The sequence below is a fragment of the Crocodylus siamensis genome, chromosome 5, assembly GCF_052110815.1.
Source record: "Crocodylus siamensis isolate JL-2025a chromosome 5, ASM5211081v1, whole genome shotgun sequence".
NCBI lineage: Eukaryota > Metazoa > Chordata > Crocodylia > Crocodylidae > Crocodylus > Crocodylus siamensis.
This window is the reverse complement of record NC_143399.1, coordinates 201648190-201665374: the sequence shown is the minus strand read 5'-3', so window position 1 is coordinate 201665374 and position 17185 is coordinate 201648190. Positions and strand designations below refer to the sequence as shown.

Genomic DNA, 17185 nt, shown 5'->3' with positions numbered 1-17185 from the left:
ACAACCTGGCCCATCTAGCTGCCTCCGGACCAGGTCAGCGTGCCCTGCCTCCCTATAGCCCAGGGTTTGACTGAATCCCTTTGGCTTCCATAAGCCACCCCAATGGAGGTGTTACAGGTCCCGCGTCCAGGCCCTCCTGCTCTGCTCCTCTCTCTGCTCCCTTCTAGACTTTGCCCTGAAAAACAAAGCCGCAGAAAACAATAAAATGTCTTCTCATTGGTGACGTTCATTAAAGCCTGCCTCACGACCCTCTCACATGAAGGTGCGGTTGGCTGGTGCGACAAGAGCTGTCCCAGTCTCCTGCTGGAGTTCAAAACGGCTCGTCCCACAGTAATGTGCTTGGCACCGGAGAAACATAATCCCGTTCGCTACGGTGCCCAGTAGCGCCGCATTGAGACGGGCTGCACCGTACACATAGGGAGCTGGCCCTGGGCGAAGACAGGACTGTCCGAGCGCAGGCACCACCGCTTTAGTCGCTTTCCTCCCACGCCAAACCCCGTGAATAGACCGTGCATGGCTTGTCCTGCCCCTCCGATGCCCGTGCTACACAGCACAAGTGTTTGGCAAGCCGGGAGCAGATGGCTCCAGACCCCCCGGGGAGACTCTGGGCTCAGCTCCAGCACCCACTCTCAGGCCTGCCAGGACCAGAGGGCTCACGGGCAGACACATGGGGTCGAGCCTGGAGCTGCCTCCCCGACCTTTCCCATCTGGAGCATGGCTGCAAAGTGTGGGTGGGGTGCATTTGGTCCTGCCAGAGCAGCTCAGTCCTCCCATGGCTCAGGCAGCTCTTAGCGATTTCCCTCTTGCATGCAGGCAGGGCAGCCCGAGACACCAGACACATGAATCCCCCCGGCTGCATTTGTCAGGGGAATCCAGGACTACGTGGATCCAGCCCAATTTAGCTCTCGCCTAGATCCTGCTGGCTGGCTCTCTGCTCCTTCAGGAGGGGGAAAACTTCCACCCACCAACACCAACTAGAAGCGACTCCATCGTAGTTGCGCCAAACCTGGGGGTAGGGTGGCATCCGAGCCCGCCGTGACATCTGGAGACATGGTCCAGTCCGAAGACCTGGGCAGCAGGCAGCGCGGGACTAAAGCAAGCGAGGGCCCAACCCAGCAAGGTGCAAGGTCAGCATCTCCCAGGCCTGGCACCTAGTGAGCCAATCCACAGATTGGGACTAAAACTGCGACCGTAGCAAAATCACATCGAGACGAGAGGAAACCCAAATTCTCAGCTGATGCTTACTGTTCCTGCTTTTTTTTTTTTTTAAACAAAGGGAAGGATGTTTTATTTTTCATCGTATTTTGAATATCTCTGTCTTATCACCCTAAAAAATCCTGGCTTTATAGATGCATAGACTGTTAGGGTCTGGAAGGGACCTCACAAGATCATCGGGTCCAGCCCCCTGCACCAGGCAGGAAAGACAACTGGGGTCAAGCGACCCCAGCGAGGCAACCGTCCAGTCTCTTCTTGATGTCCAGGGTAGGTGATTGCACCATCTCTGGAGGGAGCTTATTTCACAGTCTGGACACCCTGGTGTGAACAAGTTTTTCCTAGCGTTAAGCCTGAAATGGTCTTCCAGGAGTTTGTGGCCGTTACTCCTGGTTTTCCCCAAGGGTGCCCTGGGGAACAGTTGTTCGCTGAGCCTGTGATGTACTCCCCTGATGTAGCAGGAAGCTGCTACCAAGTCCCCTCTCAGCCTTCTCTTCTGTAGGCTGAAGAGTCCCAGGTCCCTCAGCCTTGCCTCGCATGGCTCACTGTGCAAGTCTCCGATCATCTGGGTGGCTCTTCTCTGGACTCGCTCAAGCTTGTCCACATCCTTGTTAAAGTGCGGTGCCCAGAACTGGATGCAGTCCTCCAGCTGCGGTCTCACCGGTGCTGAGTAGAGCAGAAGAATCACCTCCTTGGTTTTGCTGGCGCTGCATCGATTGATGCACGCCAGAGTGTCATTTGCCCCGCTGGCTACAGCATCGCACTGCCGGCTCATCTTCATACTGCGGTCTGCTATTACCCCCAGGTCCCTTTCCTTCGTGGTGCTGGTCAGTTTGGTGCCGTCAAGCCTGTCAATGTGTTGGGGGGTGCTCATCCCCAAGTGGAGCACTTGACATTTCTCGACACTGAACTTCGTCTGATTCTGACCCGCCCAACCTACCAGCCTGTCCAGAATATTTTAGTTTAAGGCTTAAAGCCCCTTCCCTCCCATCGAGAGCTCTGCATCAAACCATCATTAGGAGACCATTCAAAATGAAACACTGATTTAAAGGAAAAAAGTTCTTCTTTGTTGCTCCCAATGATTTATTTTGGGAGCGCCCAGTCCACTTCATTTGTGCTTGGGAAGCACGTCCAGCCCCCTCAGCTTCCAGGAAAAGGCACAGACAGTAAAACCCGGATATCTCCCAGGTTAGGCTCTTTACCCCCCCTGCAAAGATGAGGGTATGCAAGGTGAGGGGGGTTACAAACAGCTATATGGGAGCGCAGAAGTGCCTCAGCTATTTGAGTCCCACTTCTCCAACCGGCTGGGTGGAAAAGCAGCACTTTTGGAAATAAAGCCCACAGCCAACCTCTAAATGGTTGGTCCTGAACTGCGAGAGGTTTGAGAAGCAGCTGGATATGAAACAGTGCAGAAAAAGAAGCAGGAAAAAAAAAATCCTTTGGCTGCTTCTGCCACATCCACTTACACTGACCCGTCGGTCGCGTGGGTTGCCTTCCGTGATCAGAGACCGGGAGATGCTGAGATGATAAATCTGAGGTGGTTGTTCTTCCTCCTGGAATTAGCCTCCAGGTGTGGTGCAAGCTGGCGGTTTAGCTAGATTCAAAAAGGGACTGGAGAAATGCTTGGAGGAAAGGGGCATCAGTATGGAAGGGAGGGGCACGGCCTCTGAACTTCCTCGACCCTGCAAGAAAGACAGGAAGAGTGGAAAAACCCCTAAACAGACCCAGTTCAACTCTGCCTTTCAGCATCCGCTCTCTGCCATGTGCGATACAGGAGACTGGGCCAAAAATGGACCTACGGGTCTGACTCGGTCAGTGGCAATTATGAACCTTCAGGGTTCACACCTTCCCCTGCAATGGCCAGGGCTACAGTCTTGCTTGCACAAGAAAATCGGCATCACTGCACAACCACATAATGTCAGGCGCTGGGAATTTAAAAAAGCAAGTAAACCCCACTAAATAGCACAAGACTTGCAGTACAAGTGACAAGAAACAGCACGGCGATTAACTCAGCAAACGATCTCCCTGAAGGCGATGGGAGCGCTCGTGGGGCGTGACATTACTGAGCACGAACGAATGGATCAAGAGCTGGTTCCTGGTTTTCTTTTAAGAATTTTTTTTTCTAAACAGCCATGGGGCGGTCTATTTAAAGGAAAATAAGCTCAAGAGAAAATTTAATTTTCAATATAAAAAATTCATAGTTTCATAGTTTCATAGTTTCATAGTAGCTAGAGTCGGAAGGGACCTAGGTAGATCATCTAGTCCGACCCCCTGCCTTAGCAGGAAAGAGCACCGGGGTCAGATGACCCCGGCAAGGTGCTCATCTAACTTCCTTTTAAAAATCCCCAGGCTAGGAGCCTGCACCACTTCCCCTGGAAGCTGGTTCCAGGCCCTAGCCACCCTGACTGTGAAGTAGCGCCTCCTAATATCTAATCTAAACTTACCCTCCGCCAGTTTGTGACCGTTATTCCTGGTCACTCCTGGCAGCGCACGGGGGAACAGGGACTCCCCCAATACCTGCTGATCCCCCCTGACCAGTTTGTAGCAGGCCACAAGGTCCCCCCTTAGCCTTCTCTTGTGGAGGCTAAACAGGTTCAGGTCCCGTAGCCTATCCTCATAAGGCCTGCCCTGCTGACCCCTGATCATACGAGTGGCCCTCCTCTGAACTCTTTCCATATTGTCCACGTCCCTCTTGAAGTGTGGCGCCCAGAACTGGACGCAGTACTCCAGCTGCGGCCTGACCAGTGCCGCATAGAGGGGGAGGATCACCTCCCTGGACCTGCTCGAGATGCATCTGTGGATGCATGATAGGGTACGATTGGCCTTCTTGACTGCCTCCCCACACTGCCGGCCCATGTTCATCGTGGAGTCAATGACGACTCCAAGATCCTTTTCCGTCTCCGTGCTGGCAAGAGGAGAGTTCCCCAACCTGTAAGTGTGGTGCCGGTTCTTCCTCCCCATGTGCAACACCTTGCACTTGTCAGTGTTAAACCCCATCCTATTCTCATCCGCCCACCGTTGCAACCTGTCAAGGTCAGCTTGTAGCCTATTGCACCCTTCTAGTGCACCCACATCCCCCCACATCTTAGTGTCATCAGCAAACTTGAACAGGGTGCTTTCTACCCCCTCATCCAAGTCACTGATGAAGATGTTGAACAGTGCGGGCCCGAGGACCGAGCCCTGCGGAACCCCACTGCCCACGTCCTTCCAGGTCGAGAAGAACCCATCCACTACCACCCTCTGGGTGCGGCCCTCCAACCAGCTGGCGACCCATTTGACTGTGTGGGCATCGACACCACAGTCTCTCAGCTTTTTGATGAGGACAAGGTGAGAGACAGTGTCGAAAGCCTTCCGGAAGTCCAGAAAGACTACATCCACAGCAACCCCTGCGTCTAATGATTTGGTGACCTGATCGTAAAAGGCCACCAGGTTGGTCTGACAAGACCTGCCACTGATAAACCCATGTTGGTTGCCCCTGAGCATGCATTCCCCCGCAAGGCCCTCCTGGACGTGTGCCAGGATAATTTTTTCAAAGAGCTTCCCCGGGATTGAGGTCAGACTAACTGGCCTGTAATTTCCCGGGTCCTCTTTTTTTCCCTTTTTGAAGATAGGGACCACATTGGCCCTCTTCCAGTCCTCCGGCACCTCGCCAGAGCACCACGAGTGCTCATAGAGCCGTGCCAGGGGTCCCGCAATGACCTCAGCCAGTTCCTGTAGAACCCTAGGGTGAAGATCGTCCGGACCAGCGGACTTGAACACGTCCAGCTTCTCCAGAAGTACCGTAACTAACTCCTCGCTAAAAAATTCAAGTTGCCTTGGTGTCTTTAAATCTGATAGTTTTAAAATAATAAGCCAAAGAGCAAGCGATTTTCTTTGAAATTCTGTAGAATTTTTCTGCAGGAGGCTTTCAAGGGTTTCAAAGCTCATTGGAGTGGAAACCTCCGACATACAATAGCTGCCTAGCAGAAAAGAGAAATTCCTGTGTCTAGCTATTAAAAAAAAAGAAAAGAAAAGAAATAATTGACTGCAATGGCATGATAGCACCTCCTGCTGCTGAGGGTTCGGACACAAGCTGATTTTTTTCTGCCATGCTCTTGCAACCTGTCAGCTGAGGATGAGGCATAGAGAGGGGCATGTATTTCCTTATGCTGGAGCATCTACGCACATGCGAGCCAGCTCTGCGGGGCTCTGCATGCACAAATGGATCACCTGAAACCTGGAAACATCCGAATTAAAACACATACCCACCATGCCGCTTTACTCATAAGACAGTGATGCTCAATGAGGGTGCAAGGATATTTTGAGGTGCCGTGAGATCCTATGAAGGGGATTCAAAGGTAGGTGCCACAAAATACTAGTGCTGTTATACATGCAAACATCGACACACCCTTTTTAAGATCACTCCAGAAATTTCGAATAAGGAACTATACTGTCAAAACCATTCAGACCTGCCGTGGTCTTTCTGAGCTCTTTTGCAATACTAATATAAATTTTCCTGTAGTCGAAAAACCGATGAAAGCCGAGAGCTGGTGCTGTCCCAAGGTGCTTTGACTCTAACAAGGGGAACCAGTCTAAAAAATTTGAGAGCCATTGAGATAGCAGAAAGTTGGCTTTAGTAACATGGGTTTCCAGGTTCACAAGAAGACCCCCAAACCCAACTGGTAGGTGGATGAAGTAAAGCTTGATTTCCCCACCCCTACCCCAGGGAAAGTGGGTCTGATCAATACCGTTTAGTAGGTAGCACCATCACCGTCAGAAATCACTCCAAATTCCCACGTCAATACAAGACCCGAATCAGAACCAGTCTTTTCTGCACCTATTGCATTCATCTGTGCAAAACTGCCTATTCACATGACTGCTCTCGAGGAGGGGAGAGCAGCTTCCTCCTCGTTACCCAGCGGGGACAGGACAGATTGCATAGCAAGCAGGGTCTGGCATGAAGGTCACCTCCTGGAAGCCACCGTGCCCAGCTGGGGACTGCATGCCTACATCCTGCTAGCCTGTACTGCTGAGGACAGTGCTTTCCGCTGTGAACCATCTATCAAAGTCACTGGCCCCATGCTCCTAACCATAGTGAAGCTAAACAGCCCCTTCTGCTGCACGTAAACCCATGGACAGTATGTGCAGAGATGAGCAAGAGCGGCAGAAAGTGGCCCAGTGGAATGAAACATCTCGTTTAGCAATGTTTGCAGGACAGGACACTTAAAGCATCCTCTGTATCCCATGGAAAAGACAGCCTTCAGCTTCAAGAGGTGCTGGACAAGGCCTTTGGGATATAAAATCTCTCGAGCCACGATGTGAGAGCCGCTCACCAACATATTTCCTGGGGCCGCGACTCCCGGTAGCATTTTTTTTCCTCAGTCCGGACCACGAGCAGGACTTCTTCTCAGCTGCACGAGGCACTTGGAAAGCTGAGCCATTGCACAGAAGAGATTCTTAAATGGGACTAAAGCAAAATGGTTTTGTTCAGAATTAACCGAGCAACTTCTCTTCTCCCTGACCCGGACGAAATGGGGCTGAAGCAGATTTTCCTGCCCTTTTCAAATATACCACTTCATTTACAAGGGGCAACGTATGTTGGAAAGCACAGGTCTGGGGAGGTTTGGAGTCAAAGTCTCGGCCATGTAGCTCTGCAAAGAGATGAAAGGCCCAGGAGAGAGAAATCCCTCACAGAATAGGCCAGAAACCATAATGGAGATCACTCTGAAAGCTGGCAAATTTGAATGGACTGTGGACTCATTTATGAAGGGTTTTTTCTTTTAAGTTGGCCTACAGCATGGATGGCACTTTCTTCGCCATTAAATTCCTGGGAAGTCCACACAGATTGCAGAGAAGCAGAAATGCACAGGAGCAACCCTCAGGGCACCTGCTCTGCGGAGAGCTGGGAGCGCGCTGCCCCGGTGGACCACGAATTCCCCACGGGCTCCTCCGTGGGGCCTGATCGTGGGCTCAGGGTCTGCTACTGGTGGTCTCAAACCATGCACCCTGCCCCTGGAGGATACCCTAACACCCCCCCACACCCTCCCTCATGGGCGATACCCCCCCACACACAGGGGAGATACCCTACCACACACACACACACCCATGCATCCCCTTGGGAGATACCCTACCACACATACATGCACACACACAGCCACTGGGGGATACCCTACACACCCACAGAGCCCAGAGGGGATACCCTACACACACCCACCATAGGAGATGCCCTACACATCTCACAGGGGTTACCCTACCACACATACATGAACACATGTGCACACACACACACACACACACACACACACAAACACACAGAGCCAATGGGGAGTATCCTACTCTACACACACACTGTACAGAGGTTACCCTACCACATATACATGAAGTGCACAGCTCATGGGGGATAATCCACACACACACACACACACCCCCCCTTCAAATCCCACCTTAAAGCTCCCCCGTCCAGAGACGACAGGCCAGGCAGCTGCTTTCCCGAGTGGGGGTGGCCGTACATTCCCAAACCAGACTGAGCCCCCACCACTCCTGCTATGCCCACTTTGCAAACGAGGCCACGGATGCAGCATTTCAAGCAGCTTCCAGCCACGCCGTGTGCCATTGGCTTTGGTGATCTATCCCGCAGGCGGGGGCTGATGCTGCCCCCTGTGATGCAAGCACAGCGCGTGGAAACCACCAAACCCCACAGCTGGAGGCACGAGACTACCCGACCTCGCAGGGTCCCTGCCCCCCTGCTCGCAGTCGCGCCGCCACGCCGGGGAGCCAGGCTCGCGTATGGAAACGGCTCCCCCCGCCACACGCAGAAATGCTCTTTTGAACTGACACGGCACCAGCATTTGGTTTCTCTCCCCACTCCTCGCCCAGGGGCACGCGTGCGACTTTAGAAGTTACCCACCACGCAGCGCGCGGTGCCGCCACTTGGAAGGACGCATTTAGGTAACCACTCCATAATGACCGCAACCCTAGGCAATCTTAACACAACGTGGGAAGGACCAGACACAGGGTGCGACGCTATAGCTGCAAGGGAAGAACAGATCAAGGTCACCAAGTGCTGCTTTCCATTAGGAAGAGCTATTTGAAGGCTGGCCAGGCTGGTTCTCCCTCCTCTCCCCCTTCCCCGTGCTATTAGCTTGCATTAGGCATAATATTATAGGACATTAAGGAGGTCAACATAGCTACGAGCTCCCACAGAAGAATCGGAGCGGAAAGCGCGATCAATCGGTTTCAACTTTCGGGCTGCCAGCGCCAGGCAGAGAAGTGACCGCGCATTGCATTTATCCTGGGAGAGAGTTCATTTAAACTGGCAGCTCCTGACACCCTTTCTTAAGAGTAAGGCAACGTCTCTCTCACGCCCGCTGTTCAGTTCTCAAAACAGCACGTCGCTCCGTGGACTGCAAGCGCAACTGCGGCTGCTTTGAAGTCTGGTGGGAGTTTTCTGTGCTTTGCATGAAACTTCAGATCTCAGCAGTCCCCAGGGCGCAGACGCCTGCGTTAGCATCCTCAAAGGCTCACCCGCAGCCCCGTCTGCGGCACGGCAGAGCAGACTCCCGTGCCGTCTGGACGCCATAGGAGGTGGCAGCCGGAGGTGTCACTAGCAGCAAAGGACCAGACACCCGAATCGGGACTACGGATTTGTATTGAAGGCAGCGATTCCCAACCAGGGTGCCGAGGTACCTTGGAGGGCCTGGAAATCTTCCCGAGGGTGTCTAATATTAGCAGTGTTAAGCATGCCAACAGGTTTCACAAAAAAAAATCCCCGAGATTTCAAACGAGAATGCAAAAACACTCTGCCCTGCCGTGGTCTTTCTGGCTTCTTTGCAACAGAAGAATTGCTCTAGCTGTTTTCTGTAGTGAAAAAACCACAAGACTCGGCATTTTCTGAGAGCCTCTTGAGTTTCGAGGGATGCCTTGAGTCCAACGTGGTCGATAACCACTGATCTAAGGGATCGGTGCTGTCCAGAAACGTTTATGATGGGAACAAGAAGCTGGGGAGAACCGGTGCCTCTGCACTGCAGTCGGTAGGGTCATGCCAGCTCATCCCCAGCAGAAAGTTTTGCCCATAATATTCTCCTTGCCAGGCGGTAGTGGGCAAGTGGAGCTGGCCCCAGGAAAAGCCAGTGCAGCTCACCTCTGCATTGCTGGCTAGGCACTAGGGCTGAGCAAAATTTCACCCGGTGTTTCATTTCGAAGCTGTTTCGACACGTTCTGAGCTCAAAACAGGGAAATCAAAATGAAACAAAAGCCTTCAAAACCTCTTCGAAACAAAACAAGGGAACTTGAAACATTTCGAAAGGTTCAGCGCCAGTCCCAGCTGGCAGCACCCACCTCCTGTCATCCAGCAGGCAGATGGGAGGCTCCCCGCACCCCCGGGAGGGCTGTGCCGGAGTCCGAGCCCCCGACGTGCCTGCCAGAGAGGAGCCGGGTGCTGCCGCCTGCGACTGGCGCGGGGAAGAGCGGTGCTGCCGCCGGTCCCGGGAGTGCTGGAGTCCTCCCGGGGGTGCGCGCCCCCGACCTGCATGCAGGATGCTGCTGCCCAGGGTCAGCAACAGCAGCAATCTTTCCCGAGCAGGTCCCAGGTGGCAGCACCCAGTTTCATCTGGCAGGCAGACTGGAGCCCTGCACCCCTGGAAGGACTCCGGCACAGCCCCTGCAGCACTCCCGGGGGTGTAGGCGAGACCCCGATCTACCTGCCTGCTGCATTTTATGATTCCCCATGATACCCTATGGGCAAAACATCGAAACAGCATCAAATCACCAAAACAGATTTGAGGAAACGAAACAGAACAGTGCTTTCAAAATGAAACGAAACGCGAAACGAAACACTGCCCTGTCGAAATGAAGCCGAATCAGAACGGCGCCGTTTTGCAGAGCCCCGTTTCTGGGCAGAATCACGAACCGATGCGGCCGTGCTCTCCAGCTTTGATATACAACTGCATTGCAATTTGGGGTGTGCGAGGGAAAAGCCGCTCCACACCTGCTGCAACCCATGAAGTAGGCCCAAGGGCTCTACCCGCCACCACACCCCACAGCCGCTTCCAACAATCCAGAGACATCTTTACCCATTTGTGCCCTCCCTTCTCAAACCACCATCCAGCAATAAATGCTGCTCGCTTAAGGGCCTGGCTCTTTAGTCCCCACGCTCCACTACCTTCCACCACCATCAACAGGAATTGCAGGCGTGCCAAATGCCTGCAAAGGTGCCAGTCCTGCCGAGCCCTTTTTGGCGACAGCAATCCCCCAGAATGGGGCCAAAGGGACCAAGCGGTGCGCTTTAATGACAGGGGATGTTTTCTTTTATAAAAGGCGGATTCATTTATTGGTTCAGTCCTCCCACTCACCACCTCTTTAACAATCATAAAAGATTTCCAGATAGCTAGAACGCAGACCAAGGACTCAATCCTGCTCTCACACCGGTTTCGGTGGTGCTACACTGCGCGTGGCAACAGCTGCCGCTCCCCATTTCCCTGGTAGGAGGTCAAGAGCAAACCTCACGGGGTCACCAAACGTTTAGTCCAGAGAGGCACAAAATGCAAGTAGCTGCACCAGCCCAGGCAGCAGGTGCCAGCAATAACCCAACTCCGCCATCAGTAAAACCACTCAGGATGGAGATGCGCGCTGGGGGCTGCTATCTCCCCAGGGCTCGCCTCCACGTTATAGGCATCTGGGACCCATTTGGTTTTAGGCTGTTTGCTGTGACCAACAACCATCCGCAGCTGAGCAGGATTTGGTGCTGCTACATTAGACCATGACTTTCTCCAGTGTAAGAGAGCCACCACCCTTCCCACACATTGCACCATGCCAAACAGAGCACTGCTGTAACTGGACTTGAGATAAACATATATTGATTACACATGGTCATTAAAAAAAAAAGTAATAATACATTTCCTAGAACATGACTTAAGATGCTTCCGAAAAGCATCCGAACTCACCCCGCTTCCCTCCCTCCCTTCCCCCATAACTATACAGAATAAAGTGCTTCATTTATTTTGTTCACACGAGTAGACCCACCGATACACTCTTTTTTTTTTTTTCTTTTTTTTTAAACTTGGCATGTTTGGGCAACAGATACTGAATGCCATAAAATAATACACAGCCAAACGTCAGGCGTTAGAAACTACTTTGAGGCAAGTGGAGTGCTTGGATTTTGTTTGTCTCCTTCAAGTTCAATGCTACCACGGTGGGTTTTTTCTTTTTTTGTTTTAGTCCTAATCGCTCCGTCCCCCCGTGAATGACGTGTCACTAGGCAGGGCCATGCCGCAACACTGCTTCTGTCCACACGAGCCAAGGGTCCATCTCTCGGCTCAGCTCCCAAACCAAGAGCATGATCAGCGGAGCTGCTAGCAGCTGAGGCCAATCTCTATTGCACTGTCACAGCCGTTTTCAACCCGTCGATCCGCTGTCTTCTTGCTGCGCTTCTGTTATGGCTGTCGTCCAACGGGGCCAGCCCTGCTTCGTGAAGGCCGCGAGGCAAACTGGTCTGTGCTACCAGACTCCTGGGGAATTAAAAAAACAAAACAAAACAAAACAACCCCCTTTCCCAACGCAATGAAAGAAAAGCGGGTTGGAGAGACGGGGCGTGTAGGCGCGCGCGGGGACACGAGCGCGTGGAGTTGCTTGCGGAAAGGTCGTTTGCAGAATGTGCATTAATGGCTAATGGAAATGAAGCCCCTCTCAGCACTCTTGGTCAGCTGAAGAAGGGACGTGAAGGGGGTTAAGGTGCAAGAGTTAAAAAATAATAACGACAACAACAAAACGCTTGAACGCAATGGGCCCATTCCCCTCCCCGCCAGTCCAACTCCAAAGGCTTTGATGGGAGTTTGACTAGGGATGATGCCAATGCATTTGGGGAACCGCTCCACTTCAGTTCTCAGTACGGTAACAAAATAGATCGATCCCTAGGACACATTTAGGCTTAATAAAGGTGTAGACAAAAGGGGTCAGAGACCAGGGGGATTCCTGGAAGCGCGTCTTGGGCCTGGCCTGGGGGTGCCGTCAGGTTCTCAAAGTGCTGTGTGCATGCCACGCTTTGCCATCCCGAACCCGCTCTCTGGGCGGCCTCTTGCAGTGAATCTGCCCCGACTAATGGCTGTGAGCGGGTTCATCCCTACACCTGCATCTCAGCCAGGCAGCTGCTGCCAGGGCAGCTCCAAGCAGCTAAGACCCACCTTTCGGTGATGCATTGGATAGCAGCATGACTCCACCGGCTTTAGAGGGACGCCCCAACTCAGTGCAGGGGCAGGCAGGAAGACTGGTTTTAGGGAAAGGATCGTTTTGTTACCTCGAGCGAATGGGAAGGAGCGGGCTTACTCTTGGGAAAAGGTGCCAGCCGAATGAATCTGGGGGGAGTGAAGCTCTCTGCGCGATGCTCTGCCAACCAGCCTCAACCCTAGATAGCATTGGGGAAACAGGTGCCCATTCATACCCTGGCTTCTGCTTACAGTTCCTATGAGGACCGGATACGATGGACAAGGGTGAAGGTGGGTTTGAATGAGACGATCTACTGCATGGACCACCCCCAGCCATCCTCTGATGGTAACATCTGCCACAGTAGCATGGACTGGGTTCTTACCAATAACCCAGGTGCCTAAGGACCGTCCAGCTGACTCGCAAGCTCTGAAGCCTTCTACAGACAAGTGATTTGCAGGGGATGAGGGATGGTCCTGACAAAGGCCAGTGCATTTGGGCTGGGGGCAGGAAAGCAGGGCAGTGGCACCTACTGCAGAAGGATGGTACAGAGCCATTTCTGCAGTGGCCTTCCTCTCTCCACGGCATGAATGAAGCCAGGCCCTGCAACACGTTGACTGACTTCAATACAGAAGCTGTGGATGCGAGGGAGGTGAAAGATGCATAAGCCCAAAGACAAGCTGGAGCTTTAGGGACAAGAAGCCAGCACCTGGTGTTTAAAGTGGGAGTGAAGTCATCAGTCATTTAAATCCCCTTAATGCAAAGGGAAGGGGCTCCCCTGCGTATCAGTCTCCTCGTCCCTTTAACTTCTCACACAGCATCCTACCCTACCCACCTTTAGCAAGGCACTGAAGCATGTGCTTAACTTTTAAGCACCTGGTTAAACCCCGTTGCCTTCCATGAGATGCAATGCCTCGCTGAACACAGACAGGCTTCACATGCGCTTGGATGCTTTTCTGAGCTGAAGCCATAGAGGTAAGAGCATCAGGGCTCCTTCCTAAACCAGCACACAGATGCCACAACTTAAGCCCTTACAGTCTAATGGAAAATGGCTTCTGTAGCCAGCCACGTGTGCTTTCCTCCTCCTTCTGGCACCCTCTCTCATACCCAATGGCCACCTCTACCACGACTGCTTCATCCCTACGAACCTGGCTCCTGTCCTCATGCCTAGCACACTCTAGATCCTAGATGCACACCACGAAGCGATCAACAGCAGGACAATCTCCGTGCCCTGCGGCTGGTGCTGCTTTTGTGCCACTCGGCAAGGGATGAAGCAGCTCCTGCGGCAACCTAATGCAGCCAAGTCCCTCCTTACCGTCGATGGGAAGTGAGGGTGCTTGCGTGGATGTCCTCCTCCTTGCCTAGAGGAGGGAAGCTATAGCATCACTACAGTAGTTACACCATTGCAACCTTGCTGACATGTAAACACCGCTGCTGTGAAACAGGGCTTTGCAGGAAGAAAACTCATCTCCTGCCATCAGGGGCTAGCAAAAAACAGGGCCTGAGCGGTCTTCCTTGAACCAGCTACTATGAGTCACTCGCTGTAGTGCAAGTCGCATGACATCAGGGTCATGGACTGAGCACCCCCTGCACCAAAGACTCCTTCAACGAGCAAAATGCCAAACAAGGAGTTTTCAACACAATTTGTGCAAAGGAACAAAGAAACTGTAGGCAATGCACAGAGACACCACCACTGACTAATACCACCGACTCAGCGTATGCTCCAAAGGCCTCCCTAACTCTCCTTAGCTCAACAGGCCACTCGTTACGGGGAAGAGGCTCACCTCCGGCAAACAGCAACACAGCACCAGGGGTAGGGGATTATGCTTGCCAACGCCAACTTTCTACCCAACTGGAAGTACACGTGGGCTTTCAATGTTTCATAAGGTGCATGTCCATTTTCTTAAGGCTCCTTCTCCCATAAGAAAGCCCATGGCAATAAGGCAACTGAATACTAGCAGCGCGAGCCAGACAGCCAAGCTCACTCCCTCTGTACAAAGACAACAACTCGGTGCCACGAAGGGGAGGGAATAACCTGGACTCTTCAAGGACAGCAACAAATTGGGGCAGGAGACCTCACAGAAGAGAATGGAAAGGGTCAAATTATTGCCCTCGCTGAGTGCACAATCCAGGTTAGCAGGTCTGATTTGCAGAGTTCAGGACCCCCAGAGCCCTGTGCATACAGCCAGGAGCTTACAAGCCAGTTAGATTTATTGTCCACCCCCATAAGGCACTAGGAGGATGTGTGGGACTAGGCTGGGACTGGTGGAGCCACCTTCTAACCTGTCTTAAAACCAAAAGCCGACCAAGTACTCACCTGGAGGACAACTGTGTGATGGGACACACAGCTCCAGCTCAGCTCCTGCATATAAAGACTCACTGCTGGCTTTGGCCAGTAGGGAATCTAACTGTTTTGCACACCCTGGTTGGTAACCGCCCCCTCCTCCACAAAAAACTACCCAAATTCCTAGCCTAGGTGGTTTCTTCTCCTCCGAAGAATTGGTATTTGAACCACAGCCAGTGACCGCTTCCACGGGATGCAGGTGTGCCTGGGGCTTGTGCTTTAGATTACCAAACTGTGAGCGTGTGTCACAGGCTATGGGTGGGAAGAAGGCAGGATAAAATGCAACAGCTCCCTCAACAGCTATTGTTAAGCATAGTAGCGCACTGTGAAGCCCTCAGACAGGTCATCCCTGTTGTGGGCACTGGAGATTCCCGGTAATGGCAACACCCTCTCCATACTGACTGCGTTAGTGCAAAGCCATGCCCAGTAGCTGACACACATGCACGAAATGATGAACGCACACCAAGATCCTCTGTGCTGCGCCAGCCTTCAAGCAGAATGACTCCAGCACAGGACATGCCTAGATTACACCTAGAAACTCCCACTGCTGCTTTGACCAATGGAGCTTTTCTGAAACGGGAATAAACGGTACCCCATTTTCAGAGCCCATCACTTGGTGACCCCCCTACCTGTATCTATTTCCTTCCTTGTGCCTATTTTCGTAGCTCCCTCCAGTGCAAAAAAAAAAAAAGGCCTCAGTGTCCCTCACCAGGTCTCAAAAAGTGTTTCTAATTCTCTTGCACATTTGCACCCGTGTGCATCTGTCTCGTACGCTTTTCACTTATAAGCAGCTACTGCCAAAGGCCGCAAGGTAGCAGTTGTTATCGGGGCAGCCCATGAAGTCAACAGGCCACAGGATGCAGTATTCTTCCCAGCAGAAAGCCCTTCAGACTAAAACAGAGCCCTGCGTGCATATTAAAGTGGAGAGCGATTGCTACCAACCCTTTTGCAGAGCTCGGACAAGGTAAAACGGCTGTTAACCAGATGGAGACTTGAAAACATCCACTACTAGGAGGAGTGAGTGGGAACGGCTTGACGGAGGGGGCGTGCGTTGTAAATCCAAAGCTCTGATCGTCTAATATCATGGCAGGGAACATGGACAAATGCATGGAAACAAGCAGCAGCTGTGGTTGAGAATAGGTAGGGGCCAAAGCCACCCTGGTACTAAGCACTGCCGCGTAGGGGAGTCACCTCAGGAAAACCCTTGAGCAAGCTGGGCATGAGGACAGGTCGGGCTGGGAAGCACAAGAGATGAAACCATGGAGAAGAGGAGGGGAAGAAAGGGCCTTTTGTCTACACTGTTATTTAAACACCGTGTTTCCCCCCAGTTTTAGTGCACTCCAAGCTGCTTGGGAGCTTGTTCCTGCTACATGAGCTCTGGCCCAGAGAGCCCGTCCCCTCGGTGGAAAGCTTACGAGCAAAAATCCCCCCCATAAATCAAAAGAAAAACAATGAGAAAGGAGGAGTGGGGGAAGAGAGGGAACGAGCCCCCTTCTCCTCCCTCCCATCCCAAGCAATGGGAACGAAACGCCTGCTGGGCACTCGCCGACGGGCAGACCAGTTTGTGTGCACCCGTGCAGGGCCTAATTGTTGTTCGAGTTGATCCGCCCGGCTGGGAAGAGGGGAGGCGGTGGCGGTAGGTGAGGAGGAGGAGGGAGGGTCTGAGGGAGAGGGTGAAGCAGCGGCAAGGAGAGCGAATGGGGGTGCTGTGTCGCATGAGAGATGCCAGCGCCCGAGGGCAGGTGAGGCGAGACGGTGCTCTGGGGAAGGGCCAGGCCACCGCCGCCAGTGCTGTTGGTGTCCGGAGCCAGGGGGTTGCTGACGCGGAAGCACTTCTCCTTGTGGGCCTTGAGCATGTTGGAGAAGCGGAAGCGCTGGCCGCAGACGTCGCAGGGGTACGGCTTCTCGCCCGTGTGTGTCCGGCGGTGGCGCTTCATGTTGGGGCGGCTGGTGAAGCTCTTGCCGCAGATCTCGCAGATGTAGGGCTTCTCGCCTAGGGGAGCGAGGAGACGAGGGAGGGGGGAGTTACAGACCTCTCTTGCCTCCGCCTGTGGGTAGTCCACTCCCACCCCCAACAAAGGCCTGGGCCCTTCCCTCATCTCTTCCCCTGTAAGCCAGGGGTTTTAGCCCCATAGAGCCAATGCACCGCTCTCGTAGGACCGTCTCTGCTGTGGCTCTCAGCTCAGACCCGGGAAAAAACATGTCCAGGAATCAAGGTTCACCTAACCAAACGCTGTCCGTGGCCTGTGTGGCTTAGAGCTGCGTGCTGCACAGCCATGGGCTCACATGCCATACCGAGCAGCTTCCTTGCCATGCAGGCAGTCGGCTCCCAGGGCCCCTTCCCACCATGCTGCCCTGCTGCAAAGACCCCGGGCACCCCAGCAGCCAGAGCAATGGGGGAAACAGCTGCTGGCCAGGAGCCTACGGGCAGTGTGTTAACCCTGGATGTAGTCC

General features: G+C 53.1%; 1 protein-coding gene across 3 annotated transcripts in view; it reads right to left on the bottom strand.

The window, feature by feature from the left end:
• Positions 1 to 10486: 10486 nt before the first annotated feature.
• The window catches only part of ZBTB47 (zinc finger and BTB domain containing 47), a 77158-nt gene continuing 70459 nt past the window's right edge, over positions 10487 to 17185 (bottom strand). For all 3 annotated transcript variants that reach the window (XM_090047873.1, XM_090047872.1, XM_090047875.1), the window contains exon 6: positions 10487 to 16724. In XM_090047873.1, coding sequence (XP_089903999.1) covers positions 16315 to 16724 — 410 coding nt within the window. In that variant the 3' untranslated portion in view covers positions 10487 to 16314. The remainder of the gene's footprint in view (positions 16725 to 17185) is intronic.